This window comes from Aulonocara sp. 'chitande type north' Nkhata Bay, linkage group LG20 (genome assembly GCF_057382095.1).
Source record: "Aulonocara sp. 'chitande type north' Nkhata Bay isolate Kocher_YH1m ecotype deep benthic linkage group LG20, A_spYH_male_GT1.1, whole genome shotgun sequence".
Lineage (NCBI taxonomy): Eukaryota > Metazoa > Chordata > Actinopteri > Cichliformes > Cichlidae > Aulonocara > Aulonocara sp. 'chitande type north' Nkhata Bay.
In genome coordinates, this window is record NC_141363.1 from 29,318,088 (window position 1) to 29,345,390 (window position 27,303).

At 39.1% G+C, this 27,303-nt stretch overlaps 1 protein-coding gene across 1 annotated transcript; it reads left to right on the top strand.

The window, feature by feature from the left end:
- Positions 1-5,239: 5,239 nt before the first annotated feature.
- Positions 5,240-26,107, top strand: LOC147305879 (deoxynucleoside triphosphate triphosphohydrolase SAMHD1-like). Its single transcript, XM_086277434.1, has 19 exons — positions 5,240-5,295; positions 7,193-7,304; positions 13,717-13,881; positions 14,195-14,231; positions 14,318-14,381; positions 18,078-18,238; positions 18,753-19,327; positions 19,996-20,096; positions 21,265-21,414; positions 21,493-21,593; positions 21,756-21,870; positions 21,958-22,049; positions 22,146-22,267; positions 22,675-22,832; positions 24,352-24,378; positions 24,456-24,527; positions 24,657-24,761; positions 24,874-25,023; positions 25,546-26,107. Exons 1-19 carry the CDS (start codon positions 5,287-5,289, stop codon positions 25,561-25,563), a joined length of 2,334 nt encoding a protein of 777 aa, XP_086133560.1. The 5' UTR covers positions 5,240-5,286; the 3' UTR covers positions 25,564-26,107.
- Positions 26,108-27,303: the final 1,196 nt, after the last annotated feature.

A 27,303-nucleotide genomic window follows, 5' to 3' on the forward strand; every position in this document is an offset into this window, starting at 1 on the left:
TGTACCTTATGATTGCACAGTTCTGTGTTTCTCTGTCTCTGTTTTTGTATCCAAGGGTGTGGTGCTCCTCCCTCACAGCTACCTGTTTGCACACCTGTCATCGATCATGACAATAATGTTGTTATACTAAACAGCTCTTACAATGGCTACCACACAGGTTACCTGTCTTATTTAGTAATGAAAAAATGAACTATTTGAACACACCTTTTGTCTTTAATTGTTGATTAGATTTTGTTTTGTTGATTTCTTTAATTGCTTTCTGTTTTGTTTCGTGTTGGGCCAAAAAGGTATGTTGAAACACACATTCATTTCTAAATAGGTTTTGTTTGCATTGGAAATAATTTCAGAGAATCATGTAGGGCTGTGATCCAAAGTTGTTCCACAAACTCAGTGTCTTACGCTTTCATTTATTTGGTTAAATGCAAAATGCTGGGTGTTAGGTATTTTAGTACCATGGGAGCATTTACTGGATATTGTTTTATAGTGACATTATGCAGGAAAACTCTGTCATTCAATAAGGCCCCTTTTGTTTTAGTTATTTTTCTCTTTGACCTAAGAATTGATGTGTGAGAATCACAGGCTGGTACAAGGTTGAAATACCACAGAGATCACTCCCTCAGCTACATTAGTTTCTTAATCTTTTAGACGCCTGTTGAAGGCCAAATGGTTTGTTTCAGATTTCACTAATGAAAGAACTCTTCGTTTTGTGCCTTGAAAATATGTCGCTGAGATAATCACAATTGTAGCTGAACTAATAAACTACACAAAGGATGCTTCTTCACCCAAGGGCAGGAAGACGCTCCCTTATCTTGGTCTGTACTGGTTTAAACTGATAATCTGCTGTCTCATGAATTTTACCCTCTATATAAACTGTTGTACTTGTGAATAAAGTTGAGTCACTTTGGGAAGACAATCTAAAGCAGTCTCTGTTTTCTTGTTCTCCCAAGCTGCTCCCGAGCTGCTCGTACTAACACGCTGAATGGCATGCTTGAATATTACTTGAGAATATATTTGACTGTGTTACAGACTAAGGGACATTCTCTGCTGATAGGTGAAGGTACATTCTCTGCTGATAGACGTCCACGCCTCGGAGGAAGCCGATCCACGGAGTAGGCCCTGGAAACAGTTTCCTTCACTGGGTATTGACTATATATTTGGGTTTCAAAGTACACATGTAAATGTTTCCACATTCAAATCCATTTTCCCTATTTGCTCCCTTTCAACACGCAAAATAACCTACAAACTGTGTGTGTGTGTGTGTGTGTGTGTGTGTGTGTGTGTGTGTGTGTGTGTGTGTGTGTGTGTGTGTGTGTGTGTACTCTCTCTGGCAGTTGATGAGATAACATGACACTTGAAGAACATGAAGAAGGTTCTCCCCAAATACTATCAGCACATCTCCTTCCCCACAAGAGGTAATCAAACACTGGACCACTGTTACATTGCCAAAATACCTAAAGTTAGTGAAAACTGTTTAAGTAGCTGATAGCCACTGCCAGCGGTAGCTACCTGTACTTAGCATGGAACGTTAGTTACAATCTTCACAAGAAAAGTTAAGTCTGCAGAGACAGTTGCAAACAATCTGTCCCTAAATAATTTATACCGTGCGAAGAACACATTATAAATAACAATATTACATAAACATGACCTGGTCATCTGAGGTTGGAAAGAGTTTGAAGATGGAAAGATGGCTACTGGTTAGCTTACCTTTGAGGGTGTTTGCACTCCAGGTGCCTGGTGAAGGTTGAGGTAGTCCCGGCTGTCTCGGTCAAGGAGACTTTGCAAAATCTGCATTTTGCCGAATGCTTCTTTTTTGCATTTACCAAAAACTGTGTTCTATGAACGCAAACTTTATGAAAAAGTCACTGACATTTCTGGAACTTACTGATTGGTTTACTGCTCAATCTAACGGGTTGCATTTAGTTGTGTTCGAAGGGCACAAAAGGCGAAATAATAATATGCCACAATATGGAGGGATTTGAGCATAGCTGAGGCACTGTGTGCCACTGTGTGAAAGCTGATCGGCGAAAGGAAATTAACCCTCTGGCGATCCTTTAAAAAAATCACACCTAATACCCTGGGGACCGTTTTCGGCCACGCCCCAAAAAATGCTGTAAAAAGATTATATATTCATATTTTTTTCCACTTTAAATTAGCCAATCTTTTAAAACAAACTGACATAATGTGCTTTAAGTTATGCAAATTCTAGGAAAGCTACAGCATTTTTAAAACTAATACTCCATACTACATTACAATAGTAATACTGGAAAAACTGCTGGAAGCTGGGATCATATTCCTGTCCATACCTGACGTGAAAACATCCATTCTACCCTGAAAGAAAGTTGTCTTCCCTCACAAATGTGTTGCTGAAGATCCTATGTTAAAAACATAATTTGATGATCAAAAAAGGAAACCCTGAAATATTAATTATGTTTCTTTAGGGTTTCACACCCCCTTTCTTTTGCACCCCATTCTAAAATTGTATGTAACCATGAATAACGTATTTTGTAACACGCAGCAACAGGCAGCACTATTAGTTATCTCAGTCTCAGAGTAGCATTTCTAATTTTGATTGAAACTGTCAGTAAAAACGGCAGCCTCGAGCAAGCCAGGATATTAGTTTACAGAGGCTGTTAATATTATATGTCTAACATTAAAATGTTGGTGACACAATAATTTCATCCTAATGGTACTGACATATTCATAGGGCTAATTTTTGAGACAAACTATCATGAGGTAGTCATGATTTTGCAAATATCCACCTTGTAGTGCAGTTTGCACAAATTGTTTTAAAAATGCACTCACGCTACAAACATTACTGATGAATCAAGATCTGCGCAAATTGACAGAAACACTGAAGCAGCTACACATTTTATTCTTATTGTCATGCATGTCCTATTTGTCAGGTGACAGAGGCAGCTCTGCCATGTTGTAGCTCAGACAGAGGTGAAGAAGTAAGGTCACAGCTGACTGACTGATGATTTGGTGCTATAGGTTAACTAGTATTTATCATCATAACAATTGTCAGGCTGCTGATGTAAATTGACTCATTAGTGTATATTTGACAAAGAATCTGAATTGATATGTCTCACTTTTTATGTAGCACGAATCAATGTGTTATTTTATCAGGTAGCAATATGTCCTAGTGCAGTCAGAGGGGAAGAGCCAGGGCCAAAGGTGAGGCACATCAAGCACAGAATAATAATTGTAATCTGAGGATAAAACGCATGTACTGAGGCTAAAAGAAGCTTCAGTGCTCTCAGAAGACTAAAAAGATGGCTAAGGTCAACAATGACTCAAATGAGATTAAACAATGCTGCTGTATGCCATGTCCACCAGGAGAGACTGGACAGTATGGATGTAAAACAAATATGCCAGCAGTTTATCTCAGTTAACGAGAGGAGAAGGCATGTGTTTGGCTCCTTCACATAGTGGACATTGAGTTGTTGTGTGGAGCACCAGTAGTCCATGTCTGTTGCTGTAACAGTAGTTCATGTTTAGAATAAAAAATCCCAGCTCACTGATTTGATAGGGGCAATACTATGCCTAAAATGTTGCATAATTTTGGTGAGAGATCTTTTACTTTGTGGTAATCTTAGATGAGTAGTTTTATGGACAAAAACCAGCAGGTCATTCAGTGTTCCCTTAGTGCTAATGTATCAGAGATGTTGGTGTAAACTGAAGTAATGTTGTTAAGTCCTTAAAGTCATATTCTTTTATTGTCATGACTGTATTTGAAGCTATTTTTATTTTTGTACGATACCTGATTTATATGGATTATGGCTGAAGTACACTAAAGCCTAAAATACTTTAGTCAGTCATTTGTTTAATAGTAATTTAACATTATAAAATTCACATATAAAACTATGAATTGTAATTTTAAATGGTTTAAAAGCATGCAGAATAGCATATGTAGGCAAGTGTATTTCTTTTTTTTTAATCAAGAAGCAAAGACAAAAAGGAAAAAAAAAGAAACGGCAGGGTTCGGTGGTTGAATCATCCGTCCCCACCAATGCCAAAACATTATTGTATATTGGCCTCAAGTGTGTTTATACACACTAAGCATAGATACAAGTGACTTGCTTGAAACACATGTATGGGATCAAACATTTGATAAAACATAACAGAACAATGTTGGACACACCGGATGAACACAACACAACAAACCTTGAGTGATTGTTCCACAAGTATTTCTTGTTTTATACTTAAGTCTTCCTCATCATCATGTTTTCTCTTTCCTTTCTCATTGCTCCATCAGCTACAACATAATTATACTCTGTAGAATATTTTTTTAAAGGCATTTAATCATGTAAACAAACAAGGAATAAAAAAAACTGCAGGAAATAATGGTCTGAAAGAAAATTGGGGAGGCATTCTTTCAACACCAGTGTGGGCAGTAGAATGATTGCAATCGCCAACAAATTATTTTTGCAGTGGTTATTTTGTATTGTTGAATACAGATTTAGCTGAAATGCTGTAAGATTTTACACTGGGGACTATGTTTTGCTGTTGGTATTATACAGATTAAAAACTAAAAGCTGCTGTCAAGAAATGGACAAAAAATACATCTAATATTCTACTAAACGCTAGGATAATGAGTTAGGTACTGTAGAAACAACATGCTGATGGTGGTCCTGCTTTCTCTACATAAAAAGACATTGCTAAACTTAATGTGCTCACAGAAGCAACCTGGGTTTAATTATCTCATCCAAAAATTCTTCAGCATACACACATCAGCGATTGACCTGCTCTACTACCTGAGCCACAGCCAGATATCAGTAAAAATAATTATACAAATAACTTCAGTTCAGTTCAGTTAATTTTTATTTCAGACATGTACATTCACAATCATTACAAAATATCATTCCATTCTTTTGTTTGAAAAGGAGGTTTTTTTTCTAAACAGAAGCTACAATAAGCATCTCGATCTTATCCTGAAGCACGTTAGGCGTGATTGTTTTTTTCCTCTTTTCTGTGTACGAGTCATTGTGACTGGATCAATTTCCTGTGCAGATATGGAGGGCATGTTCTAAGGTAACAAATATACAATTATGAAAGCAATATTCTGTTTCTGAAAATAGATCTCACTGAATTCTATGCACAGGTAAGGAGTCAGTGAACACCACACCCATAGATACACGTACACAAATAGAAAGACAGGAGGCAGATGGGAGGAGCATAAACACCAAATACATGTTAATATAAGGAGGAGAGCTTGATGTACATAGCAGTCAGAATTTGACATCAGCAACAGAGACATCCTTTTTGTGCAGACTGAAGTTCATTGCCATGGCCAAGGTAATTAACACACACTTACACAGTAACATAGTTTATGATATTATGAAGTGGGGGGTGGGTTGGGGGACTCATATAATATATATTTTTTTAAATTTGTATTCTAGTTGCTTTCATATTTCTACATTATATATAGTTTTTTGTTCAAGATTAGTTTGCTAAAACATTTTAACTATACTTCAGTCAGATTAGTGACAGTTACTTTTTCCCAACAAAACTCGATATATTGAAATGTGTATTTGTATTTTAGTTTTCTCTCTAAGTACATTCTGTACTTGCTCCATTTTCCAAGAAAAAGGGTCCAGGAATATTTGTAACTTCTTCCTAATGTTAAAAACCCCTTTGGACCTCTGTACAAAGGACTCAAAATATTTGTGTGAATGGATATTTTTTTGGACACCAAATACGCTTAGGTAGATAAGTTTAGTCATTTTCAGATCTGACCAATCAGACCACTGTATTTGGCAACAAGTTTGTTTGTAGCTCAAAACATGCAGTGGTACTGAATATTCAAAGATATGTAAATAGTAAAATAACAATATTTTACCAAGGAGTCACAGCTAGATGCTGCTTCAGGTCATTTGGCTCATTAAATGTTGTCCCTGTTTTGGCAACAAGAGCTCAAAGTGCCCAACTAACACTCTAATATATGTACAAAAACTGTCCTGATACAACTTCAACTCCTGGATCAAACCATGCTCTCAGTTTCTTCCTTTTCTACATTCACTTGATCTTGTTTCATGGCAATAACACCAGAAATCTCTCAGTAAACAGAAGACAGTTGTATGACGCTGTCATCTCTATGGCTGTTGTTTCTTGATTTGATTTAGGGAAGAGCACGCCCTGTCAAACTGAAAGGCCATTATTGCCCACCTTATTATGGTTATTTCCTGTTTAACACTTCTGCTTCAGAGCCAGAGGTGGAATCTCAATAGGCACGATTGACAGATATGTTCATAGAAATGTCCTTTCCTTTACAAAAATAAGCTTTCACTCAAACTTAGTTCTGAATTAAAAATCATGTGCAATGGCCAGTTTTGCTCAAACTGCAGAACAAGGGGGAGAAAAATAGTCCTGACTCCCAGTAAGCAAGAGGGGTCATGTGATTCTCTGATGCTGTAAATTCTCAATTAAATTTCCTTTTGGATGCCTTCTCACTTCCTCCTATATTATACTTTTGAATTCTACAGCATTTGACAGAGTTAATCTCAGAGTTGCATCCAATAGCTCAAGTGGAGACCGGATTTATCCAGAGGAAAGTAGCTTTATTACAGACTATTCCACTGTGTAAACCTGAAATCTGTGTTGCACCTGACCTGCACACTGTGCAGAAGAGCACAAAACATTTACCCTCAGATCATGACCTATCTGGATATTAAAGTTATGCAGTAACTATGTCACTTCATGAAAGTGATCTCTATGATTGTGCTTCATCATCATTGTTTATTACAGGCCGATATCTGACTAAGAATCTAAAACTGCAAATCCATTTGGTCCAGATGTGTACATTTGTAACTCATGTACCTGTGTTTTTCTTTTTGTAACTGGCTGTGCTGATTTGTTGTTTCTCTTGCTTCCAAAAAGTCAATGATTGTTTAAAAAAATACATTTATTAATAATGTAAATTGCCTGCAACTATCATAGACGTCTACATGACATCCAAAAACATTACCCATTCCAAAGTTCAAATGTTGAACATCTGGCGCCCGCAATGCAGGTATTTCACTGGTAGAGTAAGTTTTCTTGACTTCTATCAGATTAGTGTAAATTTCCTTCTGTGCCCAGACAGAGTCAAATGCACTAGGTAGACATATTCAAATGTATTTTGGACTTTGCTAAATATCCTGGGCACCACCCAGTTTCTGTTGCAGCTGTTCATTAAATCTCTTCAATCTTGCAGCTTCCCTTTATGATGGGTCGTTACAAATGGTTTGTTAAGGTGCTGTCAGTGGGTGCAGAGTGCAAGGGTGAGGACCCAAACGCAGGACACAAGGAGACAACTTCAGCAAAACGTGAGTCTTTAATATGGTTATGAACAGAAAGCCCCCCCCCCCTCCCACACACACACACACACACACACACACACACACACACACACACACACACACACACACACACACACACACCAAAACAAACCTAAAAACAACACTGTCACGGTCTGGCTGGCAGACCGTGGGGATGTGTGGGGAAGGAGGACCCAGGCGCGGTACTCTGTGTATAAACAGTGCGTTTATTTACAGTGATGGAAACAATAACAGTAAATCCCCGTGCTCTCCCGTGACTCCCGTGTCGTGTCTTCCCAAAAAGTCCGTGCTCCGTGTTCTCCACTGCCGTGTGTCCACACACACCCCGTGCCTGCTGCCCTCCGATGTTCCACGCTCCTCCTGACGGGAAAATGACAGAGGCAGCCGTCAAGACACTTAATTCCAGTAGGCATACACTCAGACTTTAGCTAAGCAGAAGACTAACGTGGAGTCTCATGGAATGATCCCGCGTCGGTGGGAGCTCCAAGACTCTCCTAAGTAGCTCCCCCGACGAGCCCTGATCAGCGGCAGGTGTGTGGCTTCGGGTGTGGCCAGTCCTTCCGCAGGGCCACACCCCTCAGGCCTGCAGGTGGCTGAGCTCCATCCTCCAAGCATCCCCGCAGACATAAACACACACACTCACATCTACAATCATGGAGGAGAGCAGCAGCAATACCAAAATACATATAATAATAATAATAATAATAATATAATACATGACTGCTCAGGGATCCTGGGTCGCCCAGTCCCAGGACCCTGACAAACACAGGGCCATACTCAACGTGTCATTTGTGAATAACCAAGGTTGTTTCTCATGTGTGCTTTAATCAGAACCACAATTTTTTCCTAACCAGGTTGTGTTCAGTGCCTAAACCAAAAATAGGTTCACGGTTCTTTATTTGCCATTTGTTCATAAACCAGCAGTCTAATCACATTGGAATTCTTGTGCAGAGCTCTCAGTCATAGTAAGCATGTTAGAAAAAAACAGACAAAAATAAACAAGACAATACAATTGGTTCTGCTCTTGCTCTTGACGAAGGTGGTCGCACTTTTCTCCTCTCCTCCTCCTCTCCCTTAGCTTCCCTGCTTAGCCTCTTGTGTCCCTGTCTAGTCTCGTGTTTTTTGTATTACTTTTCCCTGGAACACTCTCTCACAGTCTGTTCTCTAAAACCTAATTATGGATTTGATCAACTGGTCTCTGAATGCGATTGACACCCCCTTCTCAATGAGAAGTTTAGGCTTGGGTGAGCCTGAGTGCTGAAGATATCTACATATTCGGAACCATGGTAACAGGGTTCTTGCTGATCGGAGCTGGCTTGGCCCTGACTTATCGAAGAATTAAGAAAGCGGAACCGGCTGTTCAAACCCCCACAAGGCTGCCCGCTAGAATTGAAGATAAGATAAGATAAGATAACTCTTTATTGTCATTGCACAGTCATACATAGTACAGTAGTACAATGAAATTGGAAAAACTGTCCTACGTCGGCACTACATATAACACAACACGACACGATATGACACATCACAACGTAACAAACAACACAACACAGTATATTAACTTAGTATAAAAAAGAAGAATAAGTGTATGTGTATTGCACACTGTTATTATTGCACATTAATTATTATTGCACCTTGTTATAAATATAAATATTATTGTTATCGTTTTAAACATTGTTACCTCCCCCTAAAAAGTCCAGGGAGGTATCCAGTCAGGTCAGCTATTTACATTGATCAGGGCTATTGCCCTGTTGTAAAAGCTGTCCTTGAGTCTATTTGTTCGGGACCTCAGCAGCCTGAACCTCCTGCCAGACGGCAGCAGCTTAAACTCCCGGTGTCCTGGGTGTGTGCAGTCCCGTAGGATGCTGCGTGCCCTCTTGAGACAGCGAGTGCTGTACAGGTCCTTCAGGGAGGGAAGAGGATGTCCAATGATTTTTTGGGCCATGTTGATGACCCTCTGGAGTGCCTTTCTGTGTGCTGTGGTGCAGCTGGAGAACCACACACCGATGCAATATGTCAGCACACTTTCAATGGAGCAGCGGTAGAAGACGGTCAGCAGCTCCTTCTTCAGGTCCATTTTTCTGAGGATTCTCAGAAAGTGGAGACGCTGTTGGGCCTTCTTTAAGACCGCAGAGGTGTTAGAGCTCCATTGGAGGTCTGTGTCTATGTGCACACCCAGAAACTTGAAACTGGAGACCCTTTCCACGCACTCCCCGTTGATGCTGACAGGCTGCAGCTCGGACTTCCTCCTTCTGAAGTCAACTACCAGTTCTTTTGTTTTGGTGGTATTGAGGTCCAGGTTGTTGTCTGCACACCAATCTGACAGCCTCTGAACTTCAGCTCTGTATGCAGTCTCATCTCCCCCTGAGATGAGCCCCACCACAGTGGTATCATCTGCAAACTTGATGACTGTGTTGTCTGGGTGGGAACTAACACAGTCATGTGTGTACAGAGTGTACAGTAGGGGACTCAGTACACAGCCTTGTGGAGAGCCGGTGTTGAGGCTGAGGGCTGAGGAAAGATGAGGCCCCACTCTAACTCTCTGTACACGGTCTGAGAGGAAGTCTCTGATCCAGCGGCAGGTGGTGGAAGGAAGTCCAATTTCCAGCAGTTTATCTATTAGTCTGTCCGGGAGTATCGTATTGAAAGCAGAGCTAAAGTCAACAAAGAGCAGCCTGGCGTAACGGCCCTGCACTTCCAGGTGAGAGATGGTGGTGTGGAGCGTTGTAGCAATGGCATCTTCAGTTGATCTGTTAGCTCTGTATGCAAACTGGAGCGGGTCGAGTGTGGGTGGCAGGCAGGACATGATGTGACGTCGGACCAGTTTCTCAAAGCACTTCATTATAACAGGTGTTAGAGCAACTGGTCGGTAGTCGTTGAGGCTGCTAATGTTAGTACGCTTTGGCAGTGGGACAATTGTGGCTGACTTTAGGCACGGCGGGATGCAGGACTGGGACAGTGAAGTGTTGAAGATCTTAGTGAAGACCCCAGCCAGCTGGTCTGCACACTCTTTTAGGACCTTTGCGGTTACCCCATCTGGTCCGGTGGCCTTCCTGGGGTTCACTGCCCTCAGTGTGCGCCTCACCTCATATTCCTGCACTATGAGGCTTGGGCTGCTGCTGTCCGATGTTTTTGCTGCTGCTGCCTCTGGTCCCTTCACCTCAAAGCGTGCGAAGAAGTGGTTCAGCTCCTCTGCAAGCTCCGCGTTACCCTCAGTCAACGTGGTATTGCCAGGTTTGTAGTTGGTTAAGTGCTGAACTCCCTGCCATACCTGTCGTGAGTTGTTGGTGGTGAAGTGGTCTTCGATCCTTCTCTTGTACGCTGCCTTGGCCTCTCTGATGCCTCTTTTCAACTGAGATCTGGCTGCACTGTACTGCATACCATCACCGGATCTAAAAGCGGCGTCACGTTGCTTCAGCAGGACCTGGACCTCTTTAGTCATCCAGGGTTTCTGGTTGGAATACACCCGGAGACGTTTGTCCACAGTGACACTGTTGACACAGAAGTTAATATATGAGAGCACTGATGTTGTGTGCTCTTCAAGGTCCTGATGTTCGAACACGCTCCAGTCCGTGTTTTCAAAACAGTCCTGCAGCTGATGTGATGCACCTTCTGGCCAGGTTTTCACAGTTTTTGTGACTGGGGGGGCTCTTCTCCTAATGGGAGTGTATGCAGGGATCAACAGCATGGACATGTGGTCTGACAAACCTAGATGTGGTAGAGGGGTTGCTCTGTAGCCTTTTTGGATGTTGCTGTAGGCTTTATCCAATGTGTTTTTCCCCCTCAATAGCCGAAATGATGGGAAGAGGCGTGAGTTTCTCAAAATGGGCTCATTGAGTGCAGCACGGATAAGATCTTGGAAAGGCTTACGGCTGCCGTGAATACTCAGAATAAGATCTCTGAGTGCAGACTGGATTACATTTTGGAAGGGCTCGCTCGGAATAACATCTCTGAGCGCAAATTGGATGACATCTTGGGGAGCTCACTGTGGTCGTGAGTTCTCAGAATCGGCTCTTTGAGCACAAGAATGACAACATCACAGAGCGCAAGTTTGCTAACATCATGGCGAAGCTCACGGCTCTCCAACGGGAGATTTTGAGACACCAGTGTCAGAATAGCTTTGAAATTCATTGGGACTCTCCTCAGCTCTTACTGGGACAGTGGCGCGGCTGCCCCTCTGTTGGTCTTCCATGGTCTCTTGTGTTCTGGGGGCCTCTGGATGTCTGGAGTTTTGATCTCCTCCATACCCGCTTCACACCCTGGAGGACGGGGCTGTGGCCCCCCCACACTCCCTAGCAGATCATTACATGGAGAAACCTTTGGAATGCAAGCATGCTGATCCACACAGGTATGCACACATGGGTATTCACAGACGCGGACTAAAGCTTTCTTGGCTGCTGCCTCAAAGCACACTGTGCGCTGTCTATCTTGCGTGCTGCACAATATCGTTTATTACTTAGTAAATACTGATATCTATGACTAGCTAGTTTATTGTGATGGTGCTTTGTTTTCTCTATTATTATGTTGCTCTTTGTTGTTTGCTGTCTCCTCTGTTTGTTTTTGTTTGTTTGTTTGTTTGTTTGTTTTTTCTCCATACAGGTGACCCAGGAGTTTTTTTTTTTTTTTTTCTCTCTCTCTTCCCCCCCCTTCTCACCGTCTCTTCTCCCCTTTGGTTTTCTTTCTTTCTCTCCCCCTCTCTCTCTCATTCATTCCCCCTGTCCTATTTATTAAAAAAAAAAAAAAAAAAAAAAATGACAAAGGATGAACTGAAGCTCTGCCATCACGTAATGTCGCATACTGCTGTTTCTGATGTCATTTAGGGAAAAAAAAAAAAAAAAAAAAAAAAAAGAAATTCATATGAGTTGTTCGCACTAAAGTAAAAAACCACCATCACTTCATGCGGATACCCCTTTGGCGCCAGCTGCAGTCTCTAGGCTGGAGCTGAACAACAACACCCTGATACAGACTGTGCTTAGACTGTTCTTCCCTTTATATGCAAGGCCACCTGGGTTGGCTGGGAGACTGTTTACTTAGCCTGGCAGGGCGAAGGACACTGTCTCAGCTGAACTCTGGACACATACACACACACACGCACACAGACATATATACACATGCAGACATACACTCATCCCCCCCCCCCCCCTCCAAACGCCTTTGACGCTTATTCCCTTCCGATGCTGACGGTGGATCAAGGAGACCAGCGCACAGGCTGCAGGCCCGGATGTGCTGTCTAATTCGGCTGTCTCTCACCCTTTACCCACCCCTGTTGTTTGTCATGTGTTTCTTTGGTGTATTAAGAGTTTTTTTTCATGTGCTATGTGCAGAGGTGTTTTTTTTCTGTTCTCAAACTGATCTCCCTGTTGGAGCTCAGTCTGGGCCTGTCTTCCCCATGTAATGTTTTTGTGTAATGTATGTATGGTCGGAGGGTAAGATGGCGCCGCCATTGCGTGCAATAGGTCAGCAGCCTTATGAAATTTCCCCTCGTGGGACTAATAAAGGTATAAAGGTATATCAAATCAATACTAATACAAATTATAAATTATACACCCTTTACATGAGGGGTGGTGGTATATACACAATTATATTGCAGATGTTGCACGCTGAGTTGAATCAACACAACTTATTCATATTCATTAAGACTGTGCATTTTGTGTTGATAAAATGTGATTTAAACATATTTAGATGAAGTAAGTTAAGCTCTTGGAAAATTTTAATCATTCACAATTTTGTCACTTTATCCCAACACTATTCAATAACTTTTACCCCAATATTACTTGGTCACTTAAATACTACATGTTGTCTTCATGTTAACATAAAACATAAATATTTAATAGATTTACAACAACTTCTTGGATTTAAACCCAGGACTTCCTTGCTGTGAGGCAACAGTTGGAACCACCACGCAACCAAGCTGTCAATTCAGGCCTAACAAAAGGTGGAAAGCTACGATTGTCCTTGACAGGTTAAACCACAATAAATAGCAATAGCAATAGGTGTGTGTATAGTTGTCTGCCTCTTATAACCCCAGTGATTTTTATGTGGTTTGAAATCTCGTGTGATCTTGTGAATTTCAAGAGTTCTGGCAACTAACCACTCTTACTAAATAGAAGAACAAATTAAGTTGTTGAATTTCATACAGATCCTACATGATTTAATTATGTTCACCGGAGAAACATGAAATTTTTTGTGCAAATTACAAGTTAGGCTTTTGTAAATGTAACAACCACACAATTTACTTTTTTGAGTGTAGTGTGGGGTTATTATTGCACATTGTTCAGTGGTTTACATGAGTGATAATGCTGTCTGCTCTGCTGTGTCTTAGGTTGTCTGTGCAGTTCTTGTGTCTGAGCAGAAACGAGCTGTATGGAACGAGACCCTTATAATTCCCTCTGCTCTTTTCCAGCACCGTGTGTACATAGAGATCATGGATGGAAGTTTTGTCCCTTTGATGCTCTCCTCAGTCTTTATGACTCTTTGCAGAGCCTTCCGTTCTGGTCGCGTGATGTTGCTATACTAAACAGTGATCCCTGCAGTGAGGATGCTCTCTATCAGTCCTCTGAAGTCCTGGGTGAGAGGGCAATGGTTCAGGCCGGCTTTCCTGAGCAGGCTAATGAAATAGAGCCTTTGCTGGGCTTTTTTCACTGTGGTTATGGTGCTAAGAGTCCAGCTTAGGTCTGATGTTACCTGCAAGTAGTTTTGTACTTGTGGGATGAACACAGGCATTACAAGACAATGCCACATTATTGCATGTCACATGAGAACACACTGTTACAATTAGGGTTAGGGTTTGTTGTTAGGCACAATTGCAAGAAAACAAATCTTTATAAACTACTTGTCATAACAGATTATCAGTACTGATTCTTTTCCCCTTTGTTACCCAGAACACAACACCACTGTTGATAATGGTTCTTTGGCGAAGTAAGTATCTATTAATAAACCAAGCTGCATTTTCCACCAGTTAAGTATTTTTCTGTTATGCATTCTTCTTGGTTTTTACTCTTTAGTGGTGGTAAAAAAGTTGAAAACAACATTACTAAGAACCCATGCTTCTACATTGAAGAACACAAGGTGAGACACTTTGTATTTTCAAATCTTTTGTTTTCCGAGTGAGAGACAAGACTTTCCAATAGGATAGGCAGATTCTTATTAGCTGTGATTTTTTGACCTGCCATAATTACAATATGTTGACTTCTTTGAGGCTTGTAACCAGTGTTGTCAAGTTACTTGAAAAAAGTAATTGGTAACTAATTACTGATTTGTTCTCCAAAAAAGTAATCCCTTTACTTTACTGATTAATTATTTTTAAAAGTCATTAGTTACTTAGTTACTGAATAGGTAATAAAACAATAGACCTTTCAGCCCAATTCTATTTTTTCCTGCATAATGCATCATATAAAATGTAATCAGCCAGGTCCATAAATAAGAAGTAGGAGGCACATTTGACAACTGTTGTAATTCCTACACCGTTCACCTGATTTGGATGTAAATACCCTCAAATAAAAGCTTTCTGCAGTTAAAGCACATCTTGTTCGTTTCATTTGGAATCCATTGTGGTGGTGTATAGAGCCAAAAATGTTAGAATTGTGTCAATGTCCCAATATTTATGAACCTGACTGTAAAAGTCTCTATTATTATTTTATTATTTTTAATGTTTTAATTCATAAATGTGATCTAACAAAGGTAAAGGGAAAAAATTAACTATGTTTGCTGTTCATATGGCTTGTAATTGGGATGAAGCAAACATCTGTTTAGTAATTTAACATAAAATTGTTTGATAGTGTTAATTTGGAAAGCCAAAACTCTAGCGGGTCCACCAGACCCATGAACACTGGCTGAGTAACAAAAATATGAACACCACACAAGGGTTAACTTTATCCATCAAGCAAAAATTTAATTATATGCCACAGCCTTTGACTTGAAGAAATTTGTTTAACATTTAAACCTATTTTCTGCATATTCCAGCATATAAAATAAAATAAATTAAAATAATTTGTTGTGTTAACACTCACGCTTTCAAATAGATGTAAGTAAAACACAGCAGAAAATAAATAAAATCAAAGACTCAGCTGCACTAAGTCCTATCGCTCTTAAATCTATTTTCACCTATTTAGCAGGAATGGAGTGAGTGGAGGTTTGCCCATTGCTGTAGCGGTCATATCAGCAGGGGAATCCGGGGATTTCTCTGTGAATTTCACATTCCCGTGGCAGCATGCTCGGTGCTTGCTCAAAAGTTTAGGGGGGGGGTTTTCGCTGTAAAAAGAAGTTTTCTTCCCACGCAGTGAACAGTGCACGCTAATGTTTTTGTCACTTTTTCTGGAATCAAACTCAAAGTAAGGTCAGTACTTCCACGCTGGTCATACTCTCTCCCGCACTCGATATATTATCCATTGTTGATCTGCACATGTCGTTACCACGAATGTCGCACGCGCTTAAGTCATTGTCATGAGACACTCTGGCAAACAAAATCACTTTTTGGTAACGCAATAAGGCAGCATGCTTATGGGAAAGTAACAGTAATCCAATTACTTTTTTTGCAATAGTAATCCCTTACTTTACTCGTTACTTGAAAAAAGTAATCAGATTACAGTAACGCGTTACTAAACGCGTTACCTTCAGTTACTGCTGGTGAGTCAGAAACAGTTCTAGGTTTGTGACATTTTAAAACTGACCTCAAAGTTGGCTACAGCAAAAATAAGAATCATTATTATTGTAGATAAGGATATGAACATTGTGGATGTTCATATCTGCCTCTGCTCAGTTCAGCTAAGTTCCCCTGCTGCTCTTTACAGCAGGCCACCTGCACGAGTCTCCACACATTGCTTTCACACACTAGACTTCACAGCTCCGTATTCCTGACATATATGCGCTGTGTGGGCAGTGGAGACATGTCTTTGCTCATTGGCAAGATCAACAGTATACACACTCACAGTGGTGCTCTGTTAATATTAAGTCAGCCTGAATTCACATTTTAAAGAAAAAGACCTTTGTTTTTTGTGTTGTTTTTTTATTCAGGATACTTCAGATGCTATAATCATATGCTCACCTTAAATGTGAAAGAAGCGGCCATATAGATTGTTATCTTTAGTCCCTGCCAGTATGATCACTTTTTTTTAAACAACAACAAAAGAGATTTTCTAAAGGCTTGCAATGAGTGCGGGGTACCTAAAATATCATCTTTTGCTGAATATTTCTTTTTTATATTGGGTAGGGGCAAGCTAATCCAGTGGTTAATATTCTGTTTACAATGAGTTCCCACAAGTCAGATTTGTAAGACAGTAAAAAGTCAAAAAAATATACACAACATCAGAAATGAACTCCACTGTCTCACAATTTTAATTGCAAAAAATTCAAATAATACAAAAAATCTGAGTCAATAAAGATCAAATAACTTTCCTTAAATCATCTTCTTGTATTCTGAGTAAAATAGTGTCCAAATCAAGGATGAACATGAGTCACTGACAGTAAGAGAAACAGTCACATAAAGTACTCAGTCGTGTATGATTCTTTAGGGAATTCCCTGACCAACATTATTATATAATGTGTCTTCTATCGCATGCCCTGTCTTCAGGATTGACTTTCTGTAAAGTGCAATGTTTTAATAATATTATTGAAACTGTTCTAAGAATTATCACCTGCACTTCTATCAAAACAATGAATTGTTTTTCTATGTTCCAGATGTGATTATTATTAGTCTACTGAAAAAAGCTCTCTTTGACTTTCACCAATAATGAAAAATTATATAAAAAGGTTCTTAAATATAATCAAGCTTTTTTCACCACAAAGAGTGGATTCAGTGATATTTGTATCATATCACACTGAGATTCAAACTTGTCCGAGGCTTTGATTAGATGCACCAATAGTATTAATTCCAAAATCCTAGATGACTTTATTTTATTCAGAAAACTTGACCTAGGACCTTGACCTTGAAGTCACTAAGATTTGAACATCTCGAAGATTATTAGTAAATGCACCTCTGCTATCAATTTCAAAATCCTACATCACCTCATTCTTAAGTTATTACATTCACAAACTCAGGTGTCCACATGCTCACGCAATGGGGTTACAATAGGACCCCATCAACAATTTACAGCCAAGGGGTAAAAAAGAAAGAAGAAAACTGAAAACTACACTGGAAGTTTCAGGTCAAGCAATAGTCTGTGGGAAAGCCCAAGTATAAACAAAAGACTTTAAGTGGAACAAGACAGGTTATTATAAAAGGTAAAAATGTAACCAGAGAAGACTAGTGTCAGGGAGCGGATGTGTGCAGGCAGGAGTGGACCCAAACGCAGGACTAACCACACACAGGGATACACTCAAAATAAGGTTTTATCTCACAAAGAAACACAGGGAGAACACGGGGAAGCGCACATAACACTGGGGGAGACTAAAGGGAGAGGGAGATAAATACACAAAGGTAATGAGAGAAGTGGAAGCACAAGGAAACACAGCTGAAAATGCTGACACCAGAGAGAGAGAGAGAGAGAGAGAGACTCAAAACACTGTTTGAGAGACCCAGGATCCTGACAAATTTATTTATCTTTCATGAAATGAAATCTTGCCCATGTGTCTCTGACGGTGCCATACAGGCAAGTTACTAGAAAATTTAACTGAGCATCAGCCACTATGGTTGTTTACCACTGTACCAAATTAATTGTGAAAAAAAAACAAAAAACAAAAAACACCCCCCAAAGCCTGCTACTTGACATTGTGCTAGTCGGACATAGTTTGTCTAATTCTTTTGTTGTCTTGTTTTTCTTCACAAAGGTGTTTAATGATCCCATCCATGGTCACATGGCATTACACCCAGTTCTTGTCAAAATTATAGACACTCCTGAGTTCCAGAGACTACGAAACATCAGTCAACTTGGGGGGATTTATAATGTTTATCCAGGAGCATCTCACAACCGCTTTGAACACTCAATTGGGTATGTCCACTGGTTTTCATACATGAACACCTATTTGTAATAAAAATCCAAAAGAAAGGACAGACTGGGTTATATACTTCACACAAAAAAATGACCGGAGCACTTTTTTAATCAAAGTACAGTATCAAGTCATTAAAAACTCTAGGATATTGATCTGGTTAGTTAAGTGGCAGAGAGGGCTCTTGATCAGTTGAAGTTGCTTTCATATTCATTACATTAACAACAGGCACAATAAAGGGGCAAGGATGACAACCATCAAAAGAGGAATCGATTTACACAACGAGGCAACTGACATTTGTTTTCCTCCCTTTTTCATTAGTTGCATTGGTTAGGGTCAGTGTTCCACTCCATATCAGTATATACACCCAGCATGATTTTTTTTTCCTGTTGCGATCTGATGTGTTTCATTGTTCTCTAATTGTTTTGGTTTGTTGTTTTGTTTTGGGGTTTGTTTGTTTTTTTGCAGTGTAGTAATGTACTAACTGAAAACAGTTTCCTCTATTTTGCAATAAAGAGTGGCACATTTAGCAGGTGAGCTTGCAAAAGCTCTGAAGATGAAGCAGGAGAAGCAGATCGAGCAGTTGGAGGAGTTGAAGAAGTTGAACCTGTTGATAAAGTTGATGCCTGACGAGTTGAAGAAGTTGATAAAGTTGATAAAGTTGACGCCTGAGGAGATGAAGAAGTTGCACAACTTAAAGACTGAGGATTCTGAGGAGTTGAATTTGAAGCCTCAGGATTTGAAGAAGTTCAACGAGTTCAAGGAGTTGAAGTATGAGGATTTGGAGATGTTGGAGAAGTTGAAGAGGTTGGAGAAATTTGACGATAACGAGTTGGAGGAGTTGGAAACTTATAATACTGAGAAGTTAATCGAGTTTGAGAAGAAGACGTCTGAGGAGTTGGACGAGTTTAAAAAGCATCATCTTGAGGAGTTTAAGAAGTTGAACAAGTTTAAGAAGTTGAGGCCAGAGAATGTGAAGAAGTTTAAGTTGATGAAATTTAAGCCTAATGAGTTGGAGAAGATGAAGAAATCGCTCATCAGTGACCGAGATGTCCTCTGTGTGGAGATTGCCGGTCTTTGTCATGACTTAGGTAAGTAATACAAGCATTTTGTATATCACAAATATTATATTGCAGATGGCCATCATAGGGTGTGATTAAACATGAAAATAAAATTAAACTATCCCCATGTCAAGTACTATGTTGACCTTGACCACTGATGTGGCTAAAACTAACACATTCTTAAATGAAAGCAGAAAATAAAACCCATGTGTTTCACAGGATGAACATTTAATAGAATGAATTAAGATATACACTATACCAGCGGTCTCCAACCTATTTTGCGCCACGGACAATATTTTCACGGACTGGCCTTTAATGTGTCGCGGATAAATACAACAAAATAAAACTAGTACCGGTACCGAAAAAAAGAAGATTTATTCATAACACACGTGAAAAGACCCAGGAAAACAGAGTTAACGATCAAAACGATAACAAAATAACGCTGAAAACCAATAAAAACCCTGAAAACCATACATTTCACACCTGAGCCTCAACTCTCGCGGCCCAGTACCAAACGACTCACGGACTGGTACCAGTCCGAGGACCGGGGGTTGGGGACCGCTGCACTATACTGTTTACTGCACTGTATTCACGTCTATGGAAGTGCCTGTCTATACTAGTCAATGTGCAATGCCAGATAAGAAGGTATAGAAAATAACCCCATTGTTCATATCATATGTTTATTTTGTCATATAAAGGACATGGGCCCTATTCTCATTTTTATGATGGGATGTTTATGGAAGCAATCAAAAGAGACAAAAAAGACAAAGATGGCACAGCAGACGATGATCAATGGACGGTAAGAGTTTGAAATAAAAATTGCAACACATATACAACTTAAAAGAATAAATAAATTAAACCACAGTAATCAATTATCTGAGATTTAGAGGTAACTGGTTCTAAACTTTGCAGTAGTCTTTACCACTTAAGAAGGTAAGAACCACTTACTTATGGTTCTTAGTTTCTGTAATAATTTTGGAGTTTTGAGTTTAGCTTTTCCCTGCTACTCAGTGTTTAAGGTTTAGATTTTTAGTTATTTGAATTGTATGGAGTTGATTAAATATGGAGAGAAATATGCCTCAAAAGTGTTGCAATACATACAATATGATCCACAATCCACACATAAATCTGAAGCAGTACATCTAAATCTACATAAATACTGATAATATACCAGAAAAATAGAAGGCAGGAGGATCAACCAGCAGTACTCTACTGCACCATCCAAGATGTACTTTCAGTGGCAGGGAAGCAATATGAGAACAGCACCACCAAGGCTGGAGACAGAGCAATACAGGAAGAGCATATGGGATAAGGATGCAACACATAACAACAATGTCAGTGGCTACTGGATCTAAGGGCAGATCACAGCAACCTCCATGAACAGGCCCCAGTAACCATCACAGTAGCAGACATCCAAGAAAGGGTCTCCAGTATGAAGAGTTGGACAGCACCAGACCCCAACATGGTTCATGCCTACTGGCTGAAGAAGCTGACTGCACTCCATGAGCATCTGGCAGCACAAATGAACAGGCTGCTATTGGATGAAGCACACCCAGAATCACTAACTGAAGGCCAGTTAGTCCTGATCCCCAAGGACCCGCAGAAGGAAACAGTCCCATCAAACTACATGCCAATAACGTACCTCAGTACCAAAAGGAAGCTCCTACCAGGCATCGTAACAGTTAAAATGAACAGGCACGTGGCTCAATACATGAGCAGGGCACAGAAATGAATTGACAGGAATACCAGAGGAGCAAAACACCAGCTACTGGTGGTGTATCACTTTGAATTCTATAGCACATTGGCTTTATAAAGCAAAGTGGGACAGTTTTTTAAATGTAAAAAAAAGGAAGAAATATTATAATTAATATATATATATATATATATATATATATATTTGCATGCTTGTTTTGTTTTTTTCACTTTAATCTGCTCCCACTAAAACACCCACCTGTGTATTCTTGCAGCATGAGGATGCCTCTATTGAAATGTTTAATCACCTACTGGAGAACACAGACGGTCTGAAGGACATGATGAGGGAGTATGGAATGAAAATAGAAGGCGACGATAAAACTGACCTGGAGTTCATTGAGGAACTGATCAGAGGACCTCCGAAGGTCAGTTGGGTGAATTAAGTATTGTCTTTGCTCCAGAACTCAGTGTCTAATGTTTCTCATCTGGCTTTGTCTCCACAGTGGTCGTACAAAGGTCGAAAGGAGGAAAAATCCTTTCTCTATGAAATTGTGTCAAACAAGGAAACTGGGATTGATGTTGACAAGTTTGACTACTTTGCCAGGTGAAGCTTACTTCACAAAAGAAAAATCCTGTTTTTGATGCAATATGCAAAAGTACTTTGTACTGTTTTCTGTATACAGATAGTTAGATTTACTATCTGAAGCAGACTTGGTGGGGTTTTTGGTGGGGGCAATGTTTCAATGTTTCCTCTCTCCCATCTCAGGGACTGCCAACAGCTGGGGATTCCGAACAGCTTTGACCATCAGCGCTTCATCATGCTTGCCAGGGTGTGTGATGTGGAGGAGGATGGACGGAAACACATTTGCTCTAGAGACAAAGTATTGACCTCTGTTTTTTTTTTTAATCAATTTTTTAAAAGAAATTATTTTACCTGACTGGCAATGACTAAACTTTGCTGTTAACAGGAAATAGAAAGTCTTTATGACATATTCCACACAAGGCTCTCTATCCACAGAAGAGCCTGCAAGCACAAGATAAAAATGGCTGTAGAAATGATGTAAGTACCTACAGTTCCATTTTTAATACTACCCAAAATTTAGCTTTATATGCAGTTGTGCCCCTGAAGTCATATGTTTGGTAATTATATATCCAGGATCAGAGATGCCTTCTTACTAGTAGATGACCACCGAGACTTCAAAATTAAAAGTTCAAAAGGGGAGTGGCTTTCTCTCTCCGAAGCTAAAGGTGACATGGAAGCATACATAAAGCTGACAGGTAGCGTCTTTAATCTGTGTGGATAAATTATAAATTGTCTTTGCATGCACTTTTTTTTTTTAACTGTAACAGTTTTTCTTTTTCTCATTCAGTTTATTTCAGATAAACCATCTTCAAATACAGATACAAATTGTTAAAGATTATGGACAACACAAACAGAACTATGTGCCTTTTGACTGACACTATTGAATTAATTTGACTGCATATTTATTTAAACTAGTCTTATCTGCAGTGGATCTGTACTATGTTCATTATATTTAATAATGTTGCTATAATCATCCAGTTAGGGGTTTTTTGTGATACAAATTTATGTAAAAAAAAAAAATTTGTAAGACCCTACTGATGACTTTGTGAGCTGTTTCGTGTTTGAACTTACTTATCTTCCAATTTATCTGTTTACTCTGTAGATCATGTGATTGAAAAAATGTGCCACCCCAAGGAGGAAAAGAAGGAATCTTCCTCCACGAACAAAGACGAAGAGGAAGAAAAGAAATTGATGAAGGCAACAAAGATTCTACAGAGGGTCATGAAACGGGACCTGTACCGCTGTGTGGGTCAAGCCAGGGTATGCAGTTTTTATGTGCCTGTATTACAAGTGCATATTTCAATCACAAGAATAACCATTATAAATATATCCAAATCCCCAAGTCAAAGGTGATAACTACAGGCTTTATTTCCATGGGCTGTGTGTTCTTTTTTTTAATGCATCTCCATGAGACAAATTTGGCTGTGTAATGTGTCATATTTATGTTGCTGTTTCTGATGTCAGGCTTCTCCTAGTTTTCTGATGAGATACTTAGGGTTTACTGGAAAATCCATGAATACAAAGAGAGTGAAGTTTACAGAATCATTTACATTTCGACAAAAGGCCAGAGTGCACAGAAATTGCTGCTTACAACAAAAAAGCCATGTGCATGCAAGACAGTCTAAATCATCATCAGAGGATGAAGCAGTGTTGCTTGCTCTCAGACATGTCTGGGCTTGTTCCGTGCAGTCTTGTAATCTTTGATGATTCATCAACAAAACCTACAATATTATTTTCCTTAGTTGAAACTGGGAAAGCATGAGTTGAAGGGAAAAACTAATAAGTTCATCATAACCAAGCTGCTACTAGGGAAAAAAAACAAAAAACAAAATCAGTTGTCAAGGTAAGCTGTGTCGCAGGGAGCATGAGGACCCATGTAGGACTCCTAACACAACATTATGAATGAAAAGAGGCAGCTTTATTGCTGGATACGTAGAGCACAAGCTAAATACAAAATTCGGAAATTAGAAACTAAAACTTGGAACAGGGAGTGATGAGGGAACCGAGGAGCACGGAAGAAACACACAGCGACATGACAATGGGCAGAGGGAAACAGAGGGCTTAAATACACAAAGGATAATGAGGGAAAGAGACACAGGAGGGTAACACAGCTGGGACTAATCAGACACAATGGCGGGGAAGAAACAAAACTGAATACACTAAACACGCATGAGACTGTCAAGTAAAACAGGAAACAAAAGACACACACTAAGACACGGGCTGACTGAACATATATAACAGAGGGCACAAGAGACATGACTGGGAAACAGCTGAAACAAACACAGAGGCAGAACTAAACATGCATGAGAGACATGACAGACTACACATGAGACATGGACACAGGGAAGACAGGTGAACAGAACCAAAAATATTATTAAATCAAAGAATATTAATTAATCAAAACATAAACACTGGGTCACAGACCCAATACCATGAGATCAGCCTTAGAGGTTGATGATAGCATATGGTGTGTGCTATTCTGACACTGCCTTATCACACGGCCCTCTGGGAACAAGGAAGGCATACAATACTATTTTCCAAGAGTCATTGTCCATGTATGCACTAAAACACGAAGCTGTAAATCAATATTTAAAAAAAGTTTTGGAACAGTTCAAATTTGGTGTATTACAAAAATTCTGTTTGAAATAGAAATAGAGAAATTGAGTACAAAATAGATTCTCTTTAAAAATGTAGTTTCATGTAATTGTGCTTTCTGTGTGCTTTCTGCACTGAATAAATCCTTTTTTCTCTCTCCCTTTCCACTGCTTCTCAATTAAAGAAAAAAGAAGGAACAGAAAACTGGAAGGTAAGAAAGAGAACGGCTTATAAAAGAAGATCAACAAAATAATAATAATAACACACGTTCTCAACTCCATCCTTCAGGAATTCAAGAAAAATTTGAGAGAAGAACTGTGTAAACAGTTTCCTTATAGTGAGGAAGATTTTGACGTTATTGTGAGTTTTATTAATCCATCAAACATTTCTTAAAATGTTCAATTTTTTAAAAATATGTGTCCAACCTGCACTGGGCAATTATTTGCATATGAATATAAACACAGGTTTCGCTGTAACATTTCATTTTAGGACATCCCTTTTGACTATGGGATGAAAAAAATGGACCCTGTAGAAAAAGCATATTTCTATCGCAAGAATAACCCAGATAAAGGAGAACTAATCCCCAAATCAAAGGTGAGAACTACATCCTTTATTTTCATGAGCTGTGTGTTCTTTTTTTAGGTATCTCCATAAGACAACTTTGGCTGTGTATTATGTGATTTTATGTTGCTGTCTCTGATGTCAGGTGTCCAAGCTTCTCCTAGATTGTTTTTCTGATGAGATGTTTCGGGTTTACTGGAAGAACAATGAAACCCTACAAGGGGAAGAGAGAGAAGAGAAAGAAAAAAAAGTCAAAGAATTCTTCAAAAGGTGGTGCAAGGACAATAACCTTGAGGTACTACTTTATTCTATTTTATTGCGTTGATTAGCATTGTTGTAGAAAATCCACCTAGCAAAGAAAATGAGCAGGACATCAGTTATAGACAAGATAGTCTTTATATGAGAGTTCAAAAAAAGGGTGTACCACACAAAAAACTGCCCAACATCCGAGCAAAATATATAATGGCAAACTTTTCTTTTTCTAGCTAAACATGAGCGCCATCTCAACTGCAAAGGATTCTGGGAAATTCTGTCTTCTAATGATAATATGCATAGTGCTCTTTCTTGGAAGAAAATAAAATCCGTAATTAACAGCTCTCAATAAATCAGTTGCTGGCAATATACAAAATAACTGAAAACATGCTGTTATCAAATCAAATAGACTGCAGTAGTTACAACAGGTATTACTATATAATAAGCGAAATGATGCAAGTGCAAGCAGGAAGGCTGCAGTTAAAAACTGTCGATCTTGTCAGAGCCCTGAGATCAGATTACACTTCATAACTCTGGGACTAATAAACTTTATTTATAAATACAGATTGTAGAAGAGAGATGATGACGATTACACCAACACCAGCGCTACTAGTCAAGCAACTCCAGGAAATGACCAGCCAATCTGAACATGTGAAAGATTCAGATATCAAGTTTTTCTGTGACTGTAGGGACTGTAGGGATTTTTTTATATTTTTAATATGGACGGTTAGAATCAATAAATGTAGTTTGGGTATTTTAAATGTTTAAATGTTAAATTTACTTAAATCTTAACTATATGATTGAGACTAGATATGAAATGTAATCAGAATATTAAAAATCGAATGACTTTTAATCAGGTTTTTGTGAGTGATACAAACTGATACAAACTACTTCCTTCAAAATGTATTAACATGAAATAAGCTCTTGATAAACTAAAATTAATCATCTGTTTTACTGTTTCGACCACATATTGCACATTTTCACTAGAATCAAACTAAATAGATTAATACTGATTTCAATACATGCAGTTTTGGATACTGTTGTTAATTACTCATTGTGTGAAAAATTTTTATTTATCATGTCAATGCTAAATTAAAATCTACAAAAGTTAGAGTCTTTCAACTGTTTTCTTGTTCCAATTTGTTTACTGCTAATTTCTGTTAAATTCAAAATAAAGCTCTTTTTCGCTTGTGTTTTGTGTCACTGTGAAGTTACAGCTCTTTCAACACAACATTTATCACATTGTCCATCCGTGGGGGGCAGCTGCCTGAAAAAGGTAAACAGAAGCCAGAATGCGAAACCTCAGCTGTCTCAGAATTCTCAGTTTTGTCATTCTCAATTTTTAAACTATATCATATAGCTAAACAATGCATTACAAAGTAACAAATTAACACGTTACAAAGTTACATGTAACCCATTACATTTTTTCAGTATTGCAGTGTCACGCTACTGTACTAAATTCAGTAATTACATTAGTTTTAATTCTGGTAACTGAGTAACCTTAGTAACACAAGTATCTGAACAACAAGTGGATATAAAGGAATAAACCTCAGACAAACATGCTTTTTCTTCATGTGTACTTGTGCTACAATCAGCTGATTTCAGTTTGTGTGTGGGAGAAAGAAAATGCTGGAGAAGTCTACAGCAGCAATATGAATTTTGTTTTTATTGCACAACTTTTATAATCCCTCTTGAGCTATACAACCCTTTATGAGTGACTTTTTTTTTTTAAACTTGAATATACATACAAATGTACTGTTAGCCAGGACATGGTTTCCATCATGAATTTTATTAAACACCTTAGGCATATGTTATATTTTTGTTGTTTTCCCCCCTGTGCTTTTTATTATTTTTATTTCCATGGGGGCCTTTATATACAGTGTCTCACAAAAGTTAGTACACCCCTCACATTTTTGTAAATATGTTGTTATATCCTTTCATTGGACACTATTGAAGATATGACACTTTGATACAATGCAAAGTAGTCAGTGTACAGCTTGTATAACAGTGTTATTTGCTTTCCCCTCAAAATGACTCAACATACAGCCATTAATGTCTAAACCGCTGGCAACAAAAGTGAGAACACGTAAAAATGTCCAAACTGTCCCCAAAATGTCAATATTTTGTCTGAGCAGCATTATTTTCCAACACTGCCTTAACTCTGTTGGGCATGGAGTTCACTAGAGCTTCACAGGGTGCCAATGGAATCCTCTTTCACTCCTCCATGATGACATCATGGAGTTGGTGGTTGTTAGAGACCTTGCACTCCTCCACCTTCCATTTGAGGATGCCCCACAGACGCTCAATAGGGTTTAAGTCTAGA